The sequence below is a fragment of the Ranitomeya variabilis genome, chromosome 6, assembly GCF_051348905.1.
Source record: "Ranitomeya variabilis isolate aRanVar5 chromosome 6, aRanVar5.hap1, whole genome shotgun sequence".
NCBI lineage: Eukaryota > Metazoa > Chordata > Amphibia > Anura > Dendrobatidae > Ranitomeya > Ranitomeya variabilis.
Genome location: NC_135237.1, coordinates 117,507,250 through 117,523,700, shown reverse-complemented (window position 1 = coordinate 117,523,700; position 16,451 = coordinate 117,507,250). Strand labels below are relative to the sequence as shown.

The 16,451-nt window shown below is 42.0% G+C and overlaps 1 protein-coding gene across 5 annotated transcripts in view; it reads left to right on the top strand.

Annotated features, from left to right (window-relative positions):
* The window catches only part of NEK10 (NIMA related kinase 10), a 407,343-nt gene that overhangs the window by 231,270 nt on the left and 159,622 nt on the right, over positions 1-16,451 (top strand). For all 5 annotated transcript variants that reach the window (XM_077268950.1, XM_077268949.1, XM_077268946.1 and 2 more), the window contains one exon: positions 11,902-11,977. In XM_077268950.1, the coding sequence (XP_077125065.1) occupies positions 11,902-11,977 (76 nt within the window). The remainder of the gene's footprint in view (positions 1-11,901; positions 11,978-16,451) is intronic.

Here is a 16,451-nt window from a genome sequence, read left to right as displayed (position 1 = left end):
TGCAATAAAACTGTGATTTATGGCACTCTAACGTTGCTTTGGATCATCTCTGCCGTAATGGGTGGAGCTGTGGAGGAATGGGCTGTCTGTCTGATTAATGAAAAGTGGATTGACTGGAGTAGCATTTCTGATGCAGATTACGGAGGCGCGCACACCACTTACTAGGGGCAGCAAAATGCATTAAGTGGCATGTGCCTCTTAATGAAGTTGGCGTGTCTTCTAATCCATCAAGGCTTGCGTAGTGCGAACATACGCTACGCCAGTCTTGATAAATTGGACCATTTAAAGAAAACTGTAAGTTACAGCTCCATTTATTGTGTAGGAGTTTTTCTCATGTACTGCAGAATAGCTCCAATATGATTTGTTCTCCAGTTCCCAGTAGAAGCTGTTATACATTGAATGGAGCCGCACTTCTCAGCTCTATTCAAAGTATTTATATTCAGCAGCCACTGGAACTTTTAAGAGCTGATCAGTGAGGGTGTCAGGTGATCTTTCCTATGGAAAGGTCATCAGTATCTTTTAACCCGACAACCCTTGAACTGGGTTTGAAAACAAAATCCATCGAACAGAAAACATAGTATCAAACATCAGACCCTATACCCAGTGGTACACAGGGTTAGAGTATTGTAGGACACTTTCATATAGTCATAAAACCATGAGAAAAAAACAAAGAGAGGGAAAGTCCAAAGTAAAAAGTACCAATTTTATTAAGCACATAATTTACAACAAAAGTACATAAACACAAGTACAATAGGAATTACCAAGATATGCAGTGTGGAACAAAGGTGCAGAAAGGACACAAACCCAAAGGTATAAGGTGGATGGGGGACCACATGGGAATAGCAGCATTACCAATGAAGTGCCAGTGCTACATACAGTATCTAACCACTCATCCTATGCCCTCACAATATATCAATTAAAATTTAGAGCCTCCCTAGCCAGACAAATGAATGTCACACTGTCCCAGCTCAGTGGTAATAAATCAGAAGCTCATACTAAGAGTCTCAGGAAGGAAGAGTGGTAATAATAGGTATTATCTACAGCTGCTGCTGTTAGCATAGGTTCTTACCCATAGACTCCATGCCGGTTCCGTGCATGGAGACTATGGGTTTATTGTTGTTGATTGATCCATTATTTACATTAAATTTCTGAATTTAGGAGCCGAGAAGGGTGGTCACAATGAACGTTTGGTCCTGAGCTTCCACAATTCAGGCGATGACTGCCCTGTATACTTAAACTAGTCCTCCTAATATTTTGTGATGTTATTTTTCTCTGTGATCTACAATGTACTAGTCCACCTTAAGGAAGGTCATGTTCTCATTTACTCATGAAGTCATGATTGTTCAAAAATGACAAATGCTTGCTTTGCTTTTTGTGCTTCTCCTTGCTCCTTTTTGTCAAAAATAAATTAAGGTCTATAAAAAGGAAACTGTTCAACTTTGTGTCTAAAAAGCCACAGCTGCGTTTTCTTTTGAAATGAAGTCACAATACTTAGAAAACTGAAATACTGACGTCTGTCTGCTACTATCGACTGCTTAGTAGAAGATACATTACTCACCAGGGCCATTATCGATTGTTTTCCGGTGTTCTATATTTTGAGAAAGAAGACACCAGTTAGTGCTTTTGAAAATTCTGATCTTATTTTGACAGTAGATTGTGTTGTGTTCCATTTGTCTGTACTCTTTATATCCCATGCTAGACAAACTCATGGTATGAATTATGATATCTTCACTTTATGTATTTCTTGCAAACATGACATACTACATTGACGTACGGCAGGAGATGCCAGACTCCTACTACCATCTGCATAAGTCTTTCTGTCTATATTTTGAGCACAGATTTCTGTGGTTGACAATCACTTACTGCTGCATCAACCTCTCTTCTAGAAATCAGGAATAAAACCTCTTGGTTTTTGAGATCAGTATTATGAGATGCCTGATTGGGGCACCTAATGTAATAGAGACCATTCTCTTTTTTTACCACTACATGGTGCTATCGTTCTACCGATACATCACTGTAATATTTCTTTTGTCAGCTTATCGAGAGCGCTCAGTATCTTTCCATATTACCCTTATTATTTTTTACACACAACCATGAATTTTGTAATTAGTTTGATATGTTCCTAGATTAGTTTTGTGCACAGGTTTTATATTTAGCTTTGTTATTCTTGTAATCTGTGCGACTGCCTAACATACATTGCATTTTAATAGGGAAGTTAAGGACATACTGGACAAATAGGAGGGGGTCTTTTGAGGACTCTAATTAGATTACAGTTCATTGGGCATCTAATGATGCCCCACAATGTCTGCTGATGAATTTGGCTTAGCTGACCATTTTACCTATCAATGGAATATAAAGAAAGAATTGATTCATCTCTCAAATGCAACAAAAGCGAAACACATACTGAGAAAATTGGTTGTGAATAATGTGCTGCTTTGACTTAAAAGCTCCAGTTTGCATATTTGCTCTAGTATGGAGATTTTCAAAAGTCCAGGCTGAAAATGACTGGTTCAAGAAACAAACACCAAAAAATGGCCAGAATTTTTTGGGCACTTGAAAGTAGTTTTGGCATTATCACCTTGAAATATTTTTTTTAGGCAGTAATCTGAGATTTTGCTCATATCTCTTTAAATAAATGGTAGAATTTTCAGAATATATTCTTATCGTTTAGTGTTGATGAATTGCACAGCTTTGGTGAAGTGTTCCATACAATCTGAAAGGGGCTTCATCAGAGAAAATAACTTTACCCCAGTCCTGTGCAGTCCAATCTATCTACATTCTGCAAAAGCTATTTTCTGTGATGAAGCACCCTTAAGACTGTTTAGAACATATAGAAGAATGATTGTCCAGAGAAGAAAGGGTGAGCACTACCATGAGTCCTGTGTCGTGCCAACAATAAATCATGCTAAGACCAAATGGTGTGGGGTTGCTTTCGTTCCAAAAAAGTGAGCTCACTCCCAGTTTTGCCTAAGAACACTGCCATGATATGAGATCTAAATATGTTCCCAAGGATCTAAAAGACTTTTGGTGATGAACTATGCTTTTTCTAGCATCTTGGAGAACCATATGCCAAGGCAAAAGTAATAACTAAGTGGCTCGATGAAAAAAACATTAAAATTATGGGTTCATAGTCCATGGCCAGGAATCTCCCCAGATGTCAATAGTCAATAAGTGGGTCGGCAAACAATAACACAGAAATTGTGATAAACTCCAAGCGCTAATTAGGCAAGAATGATTTACCGTAAGACAGGATTTCCAACTGCCGGGGCGAAGTGTAGTAGTATTGAAAAATAAGGGACAATACTGAAAATGTTGAGTCATTGTCAATAAAGGATTTCAAAACTTATGAAATGCTTATAGCTATACTTCAATAACCAGAGAAACATCTAACTAAAAGAGCTAAAAGCACTAAAGCAGCAACTTTGTGAAAACCAAAATTAATTTCAATTTCAAAACTTTTGGCAACAACTCTAAAGTGCAGATTGTTATAGTTGTCAATAGGAAAAGTTTAGTAAGGGAATAGAGTTCATTGAAAAAAAAGTCTTGTTTTGTTCATTTATTAATGTAAAATAAATACAAAATTATGAAATATTTGTTTTTACACTCGAATGTCTCTTCGGTCAGTGCTGAGATCAATGATTTCCAGCATATAATGCACTCTACATTATATTGAAACCTTATATTGCAGTGGTTGTTGTGGACTATTTTATTTTTTTCTTAATAGGTCTAAGAACTACCAGCTTGTTCAGCACCGATCTCTGTGGTCATGGACCACTCCTGAAGGCGATTCTGAGACATCCGGTGATGTTATGTCGACAGATCAGCTGCTTTCTTCAGCTTTTCTCAGTTAACAGGGCTTTACTGCCAATGTCATGCTGATTTACTGTGGGCTCCCTGCAGTTAGGGAATGGGGAGTCGGTGGTCAGTCAGCATAACGTTGGCAGTTACACCCCATCGCCAAAGCTGCCCCGAAGAGGATGAACTGCTCTATTGACTTGAGATCAAATGAAGCAGCAAAATGATTTGTAATCGTTCTTAGCCAGTGCCAGACAAAAAAAGCAGGTTGCTCGGAACTACTGTCTGTCAGTTCTTAGCCTCATGAGAAAAAAATAATAATGGATAACTCCTTTAAATAGTATAGTTCAGCATAATTGTTTGCTATTTAGATTGATTACTTGTTACATGTTCCTCTCCTTTCTTTGTGTCCAGAAAATTTGAAATGTTACTACTCTCTGAAAAGCAACACCCCAGAAGGTAGCATCAATAATAACTTGATGATTAGTCTTTGTAGTCCTACCCCCCCAAATAAGTCATTATATTATATGATGATTCCCCAAGTCACCAGAACTCTTTCAGAAGCCTGACTTATTGGACAATTGAGTATCTGTTTTTTTCACAATGTTATATGGAGTTAGAGCATCAGGAACATGCACAATGTGGTTTGTACAGTCTGTAGCTTCTGGGCTACTGTGGAGTGTGAGGTAGTGATGGGAGTCTGTGTCCCCCAGGATGTGTCTGCAAGCATACTGAACCCCTTGGAGAGTGTTATAATGACAGCCACAGCTGTGGTTACAGCACAAAATAAAAGTAAGTGTGGACTCAAGATATTTGATAAAGTCAGATTTAGGAAAACATGATAGTGGCTTTTATTTTTGGAAAGATCTGTAGTGGGACAGATCTTTCCCTCCACTTCGAATCTTGCAAGTGGCCCATAGCTACAATTCACACTTAAAGCTGTAGGTAGGGGTTGGGTGTGTCAGTGTTGGTTTCCTGTGCAGCAGAGTTGGAGGTTCTGTGTGTGTTTGGGTGTGTGAGGTTGAACACAGACGAGAGCCAGAGACTTGGGCAAAGCCATTACCGCACCCAAGATTCCTTCCGGGATCAGGTACCAGAGACTTGGGCAAAGCCATTACCGCACCCGAGATTTCTGTGGTGGTGCAGGTGCCCATGGCATCAAACTGGATAAGGACATTCTGGCTGCAAACCAGATGATAAAGTTTGAGTTTATTTTGTGAGTTGGAAAATAAAGCCCTTTATGTTGAACTTACTTGGGTCACTACCTCATTATCATGCTGGTGTGAAAGCTGCAGCCTTACAGGAGGTAAATGACTTCACTTTCTGGGAAGGTTACAGAGAAAGGAAAACAGCTGGATCTCGGCAGGTAGTAAAAACACAGGGTCGGACTAGAGAAATACTGCTTGGCTGTAGGGAATCGTGGGAGTTGTAGTTTCCACAATGCTACTTAGCTTCCTTTGGCGCATGTAAGCAAAGGCGCTGCTGCAGTGATAGAGTTCTTATAATACTGATAAAATGGTGAGAGAAAAAAAATCACAAGTGGGTTTTAGCAAACCTTTTCATGATTTTCTTTTTAATATACATCTTAGGCTGGAGTCACACTTACCGTATAAAAAATTAGTCCGATTTTGATGGCCGAGAATCGTACAAATGTTCCCGAACAGTGATCCGTATGTAATCCGTTTGCAATGCGAGAATGCAATTTTCTCGCATCTAGTAACAGTGTGACATCCGTATGGCATCTGTATGCAATGCGATTTTAACATGAGCTTTTACATACAGAAGTTCTCTCTATGTAAAAGCTCAAGTTAAAATCGCATTGTAAAACACAATTGTAAACATAGTTTTAGTACCAAATAATCTTCAAAATATATATATATATAGATAGATAGATAGATAAATAGATAGAGAAAAAAATAGAGATAGATAGATATAGATGAATTAAAAGCCGTCAAATGATCTGCCGCGTACAATATAGAATAGGTTATAATACAATAGATAGAATAGATACAGTTATATGAAAAAGTTTGGGCACCCCTATTAATCTTAAGCTTAATGTTTTATAAAAATTGGGTTTTTTGCAACAGCTATTTCAGTTTCATATATTTAATAACTGTTGGACACAGTAATGTTTCTGCCTTGAAATGAGGTTTATTGTACTAACAGAAAATGTGCAATCTGCATTCAAACAAAATTTGACAGGTGCATAAGTATGGGCACCTCACCAGAATAGAAGAATAGAGACATTAATATTTAGTAGATCCTCCTTTTGCAAAAATAACAGCCTCTAGTCGCTTCCTGTAGCTTTTAATGAGTTCCTGGATCCTGGATGAAGGTATTTTTGACCGTTCCTCTTTACAAAACAGTTCCAGTTCAGTTAAGTTTGATGGTCGCCGAGCGTGGACAGCCCTCTTCAAATGATCCCACAGATGTTCAATGATATTCAGGTCTGGGGACTGGGATGGCCATTCCAGAACAGTGTAATTGTTCCTCTGCATGAATGCCTGAGTAGATTTGGAGAGGTGTTTTGGATCATGGTCTTGCTGAAAGATCCATCCCCTGCGTAATTTCAACTTTGTCACTGATTCATGAACATTATTGTCAAGAATCTGCTGATACTGAGAGGAATCCATGCTTCCCTCAACTTTAACAAGATTCCCAGTGCCGGCATTGGCCACACAGCCCCAAAGCATGATGGAACCTCCCCCAAATTTTACTGTGGGTAGCAAGCGTTTTTCTTGGAATGCTGTGTTTTTTGGCCGCCATGCATAACGCCTTTTTGTATGACCAAACAACTCAATCTTGGTTTCATCAGTCCACAGGACCTTCTTCCAAAAATAAATTGGCTTCTCCAAATGTGCTTTTGCATACCTCAGCCGACTCTGTTTGTGGCATGCTTGCAGAAACGGCTTCTTTCGCATCACTCTCCCATACAGCTTCTCCTTGTGCAAAGTGCGTTGTATAGTTGACCAATGCACAGTGACACCATCTGCAGCAAGTTGATGATGCAGCTCTCCAGAGGTGGTCTGAGGATTGTCCTTGACTGATCTCACCATTCTTCTTCTCTGCCTTTCTGATGTTTTTCTTGGCCTGCCACTTCTGGCCTTAACAAGAACTATACCTGTGTTCTTCCATTTCCTTACAGTGTTCCTCACAGTGGAAATTGACAGGTTAAATCTCTGAGACAGCTTTTTGTATCCTTCCCCTGAACAACTATGTTGAATAATCTTTGTTTTCAGATCATCTGACAGTTGAGGACAGTTGAGTTTGAGGAGCCCATGATGCCACTCTTCAGAGGAGATTCAAACAGGAGAACAACTTGCAAGTGGCCACTTTAAGTAGCTTTTCTCATGATTGCATACACCTGGCTATGAAGTTCAAAGCTCAATGAGGTTACAAAACCAAAAAAAGTGCTTTAGTAAGTCAGTAAAAAGTAAGTAGGAGTATTTAAAACAAGAAAATGGTAAGGGTGCCCATACTTATGCACCTGTCAAATTTTGTTTGAATGCAGATTGCACATTTTCTGTTAGCACAATAAACCTCATTTCAAGGCAGAAACATTACTGTGTCCAACAGTTATTAGATATATGAAACTGAAATAGCTGTTGCAAAAAAAACAATTTTTATAAAACATTAAGCTTAAGATTAATAGGGGTGCCCAAACTTTTTCATATAACTGTATATACACATAGAATAGGTGCGTGTATATATATATATATATATATATATATATATATATGTATATCTATATAAACATCTAAGGGGTACTTCCGTCTGTCTGTCTGTTTATCTGTAACGGAAATCCCGGGTACAGGCACAGTCCGGCTGCGAATTGCCCCCTCCCTACTCCCCTCCTGTCAGTGCCCCTGCGTGCGTCACTGCTGACACATAACCCACACACAGTGCACAAGGCTATAATGGGGAGGAAGCATCGAGCACTCACAATGCGGGACACGGAAATACCACTGGGAGATCACAGCAGCCGCCATCATCTGATCTGTGCCCGGGGCTCCGCACACTCCCGGGATCAGCCACGATGTCCTCCGCCAGCAGTGGCCTCCGTGCCAGACTACTGGAAGGGCGGACTATCCCCCCGCATGTGAACAGCTCTTCGGAGCCAGCCCATGTGCCAGCACTGTGAAGTCCTGCAGGGCGCCCTGTGTGTGCCACACTCCCAGCCGGGCCCTCGGCTTCTCCGTCATCTACACACGTGTCCTGTTATTGTTATGCGTGGACCATGTGCTGCTCCCGCACTGTTGGAGATGGCACCTCCGCCGCTCTCAACACCACCTGTACATCTACTCCTCTCATGGACGAACAGGCCGGGGACGGTCTCCAGAAAGCTGCCGCCACCGCCCCCCTCCATACTCCCCTCCAGTGTTATATAGGTCTCTGTGCTATATACTACGTGGCTGTGCTATATACTACGTGGGCTGTGCTATCTACTATGTGGGCTGTTATATACTACTTGGGCTGTGTTATATACTGCGTGGGCTGTGTTATATACTGTAGGCTGTGTTACATGCTGCGTGGGCTGTGTTATATACTGCTTGGCCTGTGTTATATACTGCGTGGGCTGTCTTATATACTGCGTGGGCCGTGTTATATATTGTGTGGCCTGTGTTATATACTACGTGGGCTGTGCTATATACTACGTGGGCTGCGTTATATACTTTGTGGCCTGTGTTATATACTACATGGCCTGTGCTATATACTACGTGGACGGTGTTATATACTGCGTGGCCTGTGTTATATACTGCGTGGGTTGTGTTATATACTGCATGGGCTGTGTTATATACTACGTGGGCTGTGTTATATACTACGTGGGCTGTGTTATATACTGTGTGGGCTGTGTTATATACTGCATGGGCTGTGTTATATACTACATGGGCTGTGCTATATACTATGTGGGCTTTGTTATATACTGCGTGGGCTGTGTTATATACTGCGTGGGCTGTGTTATATACTGGGTGGGCTGTGCTATATGCTATGTGAGCTGTGCTATATACTACTATACATATTCTAGAATATCTGATGCATTCGAATCGGGCCACCATCTAGTGTGTATATATATATATATATATATATATATATGTCAGTGACACATATATATGTATATCTTTATAGTTCATAGACAGACAGATAGCAGAATAGCCGATAATTCATTTGTCGGCTTCTGTGCAATCATTGCAGAAGCCAACAGGATAGGAGACATGATTTACATACTGTAAACCATTGCAGAACAGTTAGATTTATATTTCTCAGTGACTGATACTGTTAGTAGTATGTGTGTGTAAAATTTGGGACCTGTATGTATTTAATAAAATAATATTTTCACTGAAAAAACTGGCATGGGTTCCTGCGCAATTTTCTGTGCCAGAGAGGGAAAGCCAGTGACTGAGGACAGATATTAATAGCCTAGAGAGGGACCATGGTTATTGCCCCCCCTGGCTAAAAACATCTGCCCCCAGCCACCCCAGAAAAGGCGCATCTGTAAGATGTGCCAATTCTGGCACTTAGCCTCTCTCTTCCCACTGCCCTGTAGCAGTGGCATATGGGGTGATAAGGGGTAAGGGGTTAATATCACCTTTGTATTGTAAGGTGACATTAAGCCTGGCTTAGTAATGGAGATGTGTCAATTAAGGTGCCGTTACACTAAGCAACTTACCAGCGATCGCGACCAGCGACGTGATCGCTGGTAAGTTGCTGTGTGGTCGCTGGGGAGCTGTCACACAGACAGCTCTCTCCAGCGACCAAGCGACTTCGGCATCGCTGAAACTGTCTTCAGCGATGCCGAAGTCCCCATGTAAAAAAAAAAAAAAAAACACTACATACGCACCTTCTGTCGTCCTTCATGTCCCTCGGCGCTTGCCGCACTGACTGTGTCTCAGCGCCGGCCGGCCGTAACAGCGGTGCCCAGCGGTGAACCGCTGTTACTGCAGGTTCACCGCTGGGCTCTGCTTTACGGCCGGACGGCGCTGAGACAGTCAGTACGGCAAGCTCCAGGGGACGTGATGGACAACAGACGGTGAGTATGTAGTGTTTTTTTTTTTACTTTTACCATGGTATCCATGGTAAATATCGGGTTACTAAGCGCGGCCCTGCACTTAGTAACCCGATGTTTACCATGGATACCAGTGAAGACATCGCTGGATCGGCGTCACACATGGCGATCCAGCGGTGTCAGCGGGAGAGTTGCGACGAAAGAAAGTTCGTCCACTCTCCCTGCAACCAGCGATATCCCAGCAGGATCCAGATCGCTGCTGCGTGCCAAACATAGCGATATCGCTATGCAGGACGCTGCAACGTCACGGATCGCTGGCGATATCGCTGCAACTTCGCCTAGTGTGACGGTACCTTAAGACATGTATCAATTACTAATCCTAAAGTTTGTAAAGGGTTAAATAAACACACACATGCAAAATAAAGTATATAAAGTAAATAAAGCATTTAATGAAATGAAAGAACACGCTGTTTTGCCATCTTAATTCTTCTGCCAATCCAAACAATGCTCTTGATCTCCTGTAAAAAAAAACAACAAAAAAAAAAACAACAATATACCCATACTTGTCTGGCATTCAGTTAGTCCCACGCCGTAATCCATATCTGGGGTATATAAAGTTTACAACCGGGAGCACTGCTAATGCTACCTGCCCGGCTGTAAACTACTGGGGAATGAATGAAATGCTGGGAGCGGAGCTTCAGTGACTAGCGGTGATGTCACTGAAGCTGTGCTCCCTGCCGGCCTGAACTCCGATGAAATCTTGAGCGTGGAAAAATCAGCTGGCAGCCCTCAGCCCTCTCTAGGCTCTTAATATCTGTTCTCAGTCACTGGCTTTCCCTCTCTGATGCCGAAAGTTGCGCGGGAGCCCACACCAGTTTTTTTCTGTGAAAACATTCTTTTATTAAATACGTACAGCTCCCACATTTTACACACACATACTACTAACAGTGCTAACAGTATTAGTCACTGACATATATAAATCTAACTGTTCTGCAATGGTTTACTGTATGTAAACCATGTGTCCTATCCTGTCGGCTTCTGCATTGATTGTACAGAAGCCGACAAATGAATTATCGGCTATTCTGCTATCTATCTGTCTTTGAAATATAAAGATATACATATACTGTATATGTGTGTGTCACTGACATATATACTGTATATATATATATATATATATATATATATATATATATATATATATATATATACATAAACACACATACACTTATGCTATCTGTATATATCTATTCTATCTGTTCTATTGTAATCGGTCAGTGTGATTTTACTGTACACCGCACATGAATTGCCGGCTTTTCAAAGGACGCGGGGGGTATTTCTCGCAAGTCACACTGATGGTCCATGTGGTGTGCGAGTTCTTCTCGCACCCATAGACTTGCATTGGCAAGACTCGGCTGATACACGGTGCAAATCGTAGCATGCTGCGATTTCACTCGCACGTATAATTCGGCCGAGAAAAAAAAGGGGATGGGAGCTGCCCCATAGATTAACATTGGCCAAGTGCTATGTGATTTTTTTCTCGCATATCACTCGTCCGTATTCCTATCTAGTGTGACTCCAGCCTTATACTTAAGTACTAGACAGAGTTATATTAAGAACACTTGACTGTTATATAAGGTTAGGTTTTAGGACCATCTAATTATGTTATTGGACAAACACAAAGAATTTGTTTTATTTGCTAGTATCGTTTTTTACAGATGTGCATTTCACATTTTTTCTGTATTTTATTTGTATGAAATATTGTTAGCTAACTTGTATTTGCTGTATGCCAAATAATATGGAGACAACTAATTATAGCAAGCTATCAAGACATGCAGTATATGACTGAGCAAGCTGGTATACAATTTATACAAAACTACGGATCTGATTGGGATTTCTAGTCTCTTGTTAAAGTGGAAAATGCTTATTAAAATGCATGGCAACTGAAGCATTAGTAGGTGTAAAAAAAAATATGCAGATGGCACTTTACTAAAACGTGCACATGAAACAGACAAAATTCTACAGCTACTGAAATGTGTGTAAAAATAGATGCTGAGCTTTTTGGTGGGTACATATTAATATTAACTACATTTGTCATTTTATAGCTGACTTTGGTCTTGCCAAACAGAAGCAAGAAAACAGCAAATTAACATCTATTGTTGGAACTATTCTGTACTCCTGGTAAGAACACAATTGTTCATTGGTTTAACAAGTTACAGTAATAAAGTGGTAATTGGATAATTGTGTGTGAATATCAACTAAAATTGGATGTAATGGTCATGGATAATGCTGCATTAAAGGGAACCTATCACCCCGTTTTTTAAAGATTAGATAAAAATAGTGTGAAATAGGGGCAGAGCTGGGCTTTACATTACTGCCTTTTTGGTGCCTTTACACCCCCGTTAGGCTGCCGAAATACCTTTGTGAAGTGGCCGTTTTCTGCTGTCACTCAAGTTGGTCAGGTCGGATGGGCGTGGTCACAGCGCTGTTTGTCCCGCAGGATCCTGCTCATCATTACGTTGGTGGCGTAGTGGTGTGCGCATGTCCAGCAGGCGAATCCACTGCCCAGGAGATGAATAACAGCGCGGTCTTCGCTATTCAGCCATTTACCGGTGGGCGCGGCCATCTTTCCTGTGGCCGCGCCTGCGCAGATGGAGCGCTCTGCTGCCCGGGGCTTCAGGAAAATGGCCGCGGGATTCCGCGCGTGTGCAGATGGAGATCGTGGCGGCCATTTTCCTGAAGCCCCGGGCAGCAGAGCGCTCCATCTGCGCAGGCGCGGCCACAGGAAAGATGGCCGCGCCCACCGGTAAACGGCTGAATAGCGAAGACCGCGCTGTTATTCATCTCCTGGGCAGTGGATTCGCCTGCTGGACATGCGCACACCACTACGCCACCAACGTAATGATGAGCAGGATCCTGGGGGACAAACAGCGCTGTGACCACGCCCATCCGACCTGACCAACTTGAATGACAGCAGAAAACGGCCACTTCACAAAGGTATTTCGGCAGCCTAACGGGGGTGTAAAGGCACCAAAAAGGCAGTAATGTAAAGCCCAGCTCTGCCCCTATTTCACACTATTTTTATCTAATCTTTAAAAAACGGGGTGATAGGTTCCCTTTAAGAGAGTGCTAGAGACATATGTTCACCATTCTGTTATTTTATTCCTTTTAGAGTGCAATATTTTATTGAGTATAAGCTTTACAGATGACCAGACAAGGTTCATTAAAATCTACCTGTTGTATATTGATTTCCTCAAATCAATAGTGAAGATAAGAAACTTTGTAATACACCTTTTTACAGAAAAAATGCATCTTTCACCAGTTATCAAACTGCTTTTTTAACACCCCATTAAAATCAGAGTTTATGACGGCAAACTAGCTATTTACTGAGGGATCAAGTTACAGTTACCGTCCATAAAAGTCCACGGAAAGGTGAAAGGGAGGAAATTATAGAGATAGAGGCATGGACAATGTTGTGAATTCCGCTCTTGGGCTCCCTCCGGTGGTTTTGAGTGGAACTGCTGCTCCTTGGATTTAGCAGTCAGCAGCTGCTTCCACTGATCGTCTTTCTGGCTCAGCTATTTATCCTGGCTCTATCCTTCAGCCTGGGCCAGTTGTCAATGGTTCCTGCTTGGATTCACATCTCTGCTTGGATTTCCCTGATATTCTGACCAGTTCAGCAAAGATAAGTCCTTGCTTGTTCTTTTGCTGTCCACATATTGTGGACTAAATCGTTCAGCTCTTTCTATGTTTTTTCTTGTCCAGCTTGTCAATATGGATATATTCAGTTAAGCTGGAAGCTCTGGGAAGCAGATTTACCCTCCACACCTTTAGTCAGGTGTGGAGATTTTTGTATACTCTGTGGTGGATTCTTCTAGTTTTTTATACTGACCGCACAGTATTCTGTCCTGTTCAATCTATCTAGCTAGACTGGCCTCCTTTGCTACATTCTGATTTCATTCTGCGTATGTCATTTCCCTCTCCACTCACAGTCAATATTTGTGGGGGGCTGCCTTTCCTTTGGGGATTTCCTCTGAGGCAAGATAGCTTTCCTGTTTCCATCTTTAGGGGTAGTTAGTCCTCCGGCTGTGACGAGGTGTCTAGGGAGTGACAGGAACATCCCATGGCTACTTCTAGTGTTGTGATAAGCTCAGGAACTGCGGTTAGTACAGGTACCACCTCCTCCAGAGCTCGTCCCATGTTGCTCCTAAACCACCAGTTCATAACAGTACAACTGGCCAAAAATGAATTAAATGCATCTCAAAAGAAGGAAAAAAAAGTTCTGAGCCATTTTTTTTTTTTGCAGTCTGTTTTGTCTTTTTTTTCCTCTTAATCTCTGGGTGGTTCAGGATTTTGGCGCTGGCATGGATGTTCAGGGTTTGTTTTCTCGTGTGGATCAACTTGCTGCAAGAGTACAGAGTATCCAAGATTATGTTGTCCAGACTCCGGCTTTAGAGCCTAAAATTCCTACTCCTGATTTGTTTTTTGGGGACAGATCTAAGTTTTTGAACTTTAAAAATAACTGCAAATTGTGTTTTGCTTTGAAACCCCGTTCCTCTGGTGATCCCATTCAGCAGGTTAAGATTGTCATCTCTCTGCTGCCTAGTGACCCTCAGAACTGGGCATTCTCCCTTGAATCAGGGAATCCGGCATTGCTTAATGTAGACACATTTTTTCAAGCGCTCGGATTATTGTATGACGAACCTAATTCTCTGGATCATGCAGAAAAAACCTTGTTGGCCCTATGTCAGGGTCAGGAAGCGGCAGAATTATACTGCCAGAAATTTAGAAAATGGTCTGTGCTCACTAAATGGAATGAGGATGCTCTGGCAGCAATTTTCAGAAAGGGTCTTTCTGAAGCCCTTAAAGACCCGCTGGTTTGAGCGAATCTATGTCTCTAGCCATTCAGATTGATCGGCGCCTGCGCGAGCGCAAAGTTGTGCACCATATGGCAGTGTCCTCTGAGCGGAGTCCTGAGCCTATGCAATGTGATAGGATTTTGACTAGAGCAGAACGGCAGGGATTCAGATGTCAGAATAAGCTGTGTTTTTACTGTGGTGATTCTGCTCATGTTATTTCTGATTGCCCTAAGCGTACTAAGAGGGTCGCTAGGTCTGTTACCATCAGTACTGTGTAGCCTAAATTTCTCTATCTGTGACCCTGATTTGCTCATTATCGTCCTTTTCTGTCATGGCATTTGTGGATTCAGGCGCCACCCTGAACTTAATGGACTTGGAATTCGCCAGGCGCTGTGGTTTTTCCTTGCAGCCTTTGCAGAGCCCTATTCCTTTGAGGGGCATTGATGCTACACCGTTGGCCAAGAATAAACCTCAGTATTGGACTCAGCTGACCATGTGCATGGCTCCAGCACATCAGGAAGATTGCTGTTTTCTGGTGTTGCATAACTTGCATGATGTTGTTGTACTGGGTTTTCCATGGTTACAGGAACATAATCCGGTGCTGGATTGGAAATCTATGTCTGTGACTAGTTGGGGTTGTCAAGGGGTACATTGTGACGTTCCTTTGATGTCAATTTCCTCTTCCCCCTCTTCTGAAGTCCCTGAGTTTTTGTCGGATTTCCAGGATGTATTTGATGAGCCCAAGTCCAGTTCCCTTCCTCCACATAGGGACTGTGATTGTGCTATTAACTTGATTCCTGGCTGTAAGTTCCCTAAGGGCCGACTTTTCAATCTGTCTGTGCCAGAGCATGCCGCCATGCGGAGTTATGTCAAGGAGTCTTTGGAAAAGGGGCATATTCGTCCGTCTTCGTCACCATTGGGAGCGGGATTCTTTTTTGTTGCCAAGAAGGATGGCTCCTTGAGACCCTGTATTGATTATCGCCTTCTTAATAAGATCACGGTCAAATTCCAATACCCTTTACCTTTGCTTTCTGATTTGTTTGCTCGGATTAAGGGGGCTAGTTGGTTTACTAAGATTGACCTTCGAGGGGCATATAATCTTGTTCGTATTAAACAGGGTGACGAATGGAAAACTGTATTTAATACGCCCGAAGGCCATTTTGAATATCTTGTGATGCCTTTCGGGCTTTCTAATGCTCCTTCTGTATTTCAGTCCTTCATGCATGATATTTTCCGCAATTATCTTGATAAATTCATGATTGTGTATTTGGATGATATTTTGATTTTTTTCCGATGATTGGGAGTCTCATGTGAAGCAGGTCAGGATGGTATTCCAGATCCTTCGTGATAATGCTTTATTTGTGAAGGGGTCTAAGTGCCTATTTGGAGTTCAGAAGGTCTCTTTTTTGGGTTTTATTTTTTCTCCCTCGTCTATAGAAATGGATCCTGTTAAGGTCCAAGCCATTCATGACTGGATTCAACCCACATCGGTGAAGAGCCTTCAGAAATTTTTGGGCTTTGCTTATTTTTATCGCCGTTTCATTGCCAACTTTTCCAGTGTGGTTAAGCCCCTGACCGATTTGACGAAGAAAGGCGCTGATGTGACGAATTGGTCCTCTGCGGCGGTTGAGGCCTTTCAGGAGCTTAAACGCCGATTTACTTCTGCCCCTGTGTTGCGTCAGCCGGATGTTTCTTTTCCTTTTCAGGTTGAGGTTGACGCTTCTGAGATTGGGGCAGGGGCCGTTTTGTCTCCGAGGAATTCTGATGGTTCTTTGATTAAACCGTGTGCCTTTTTT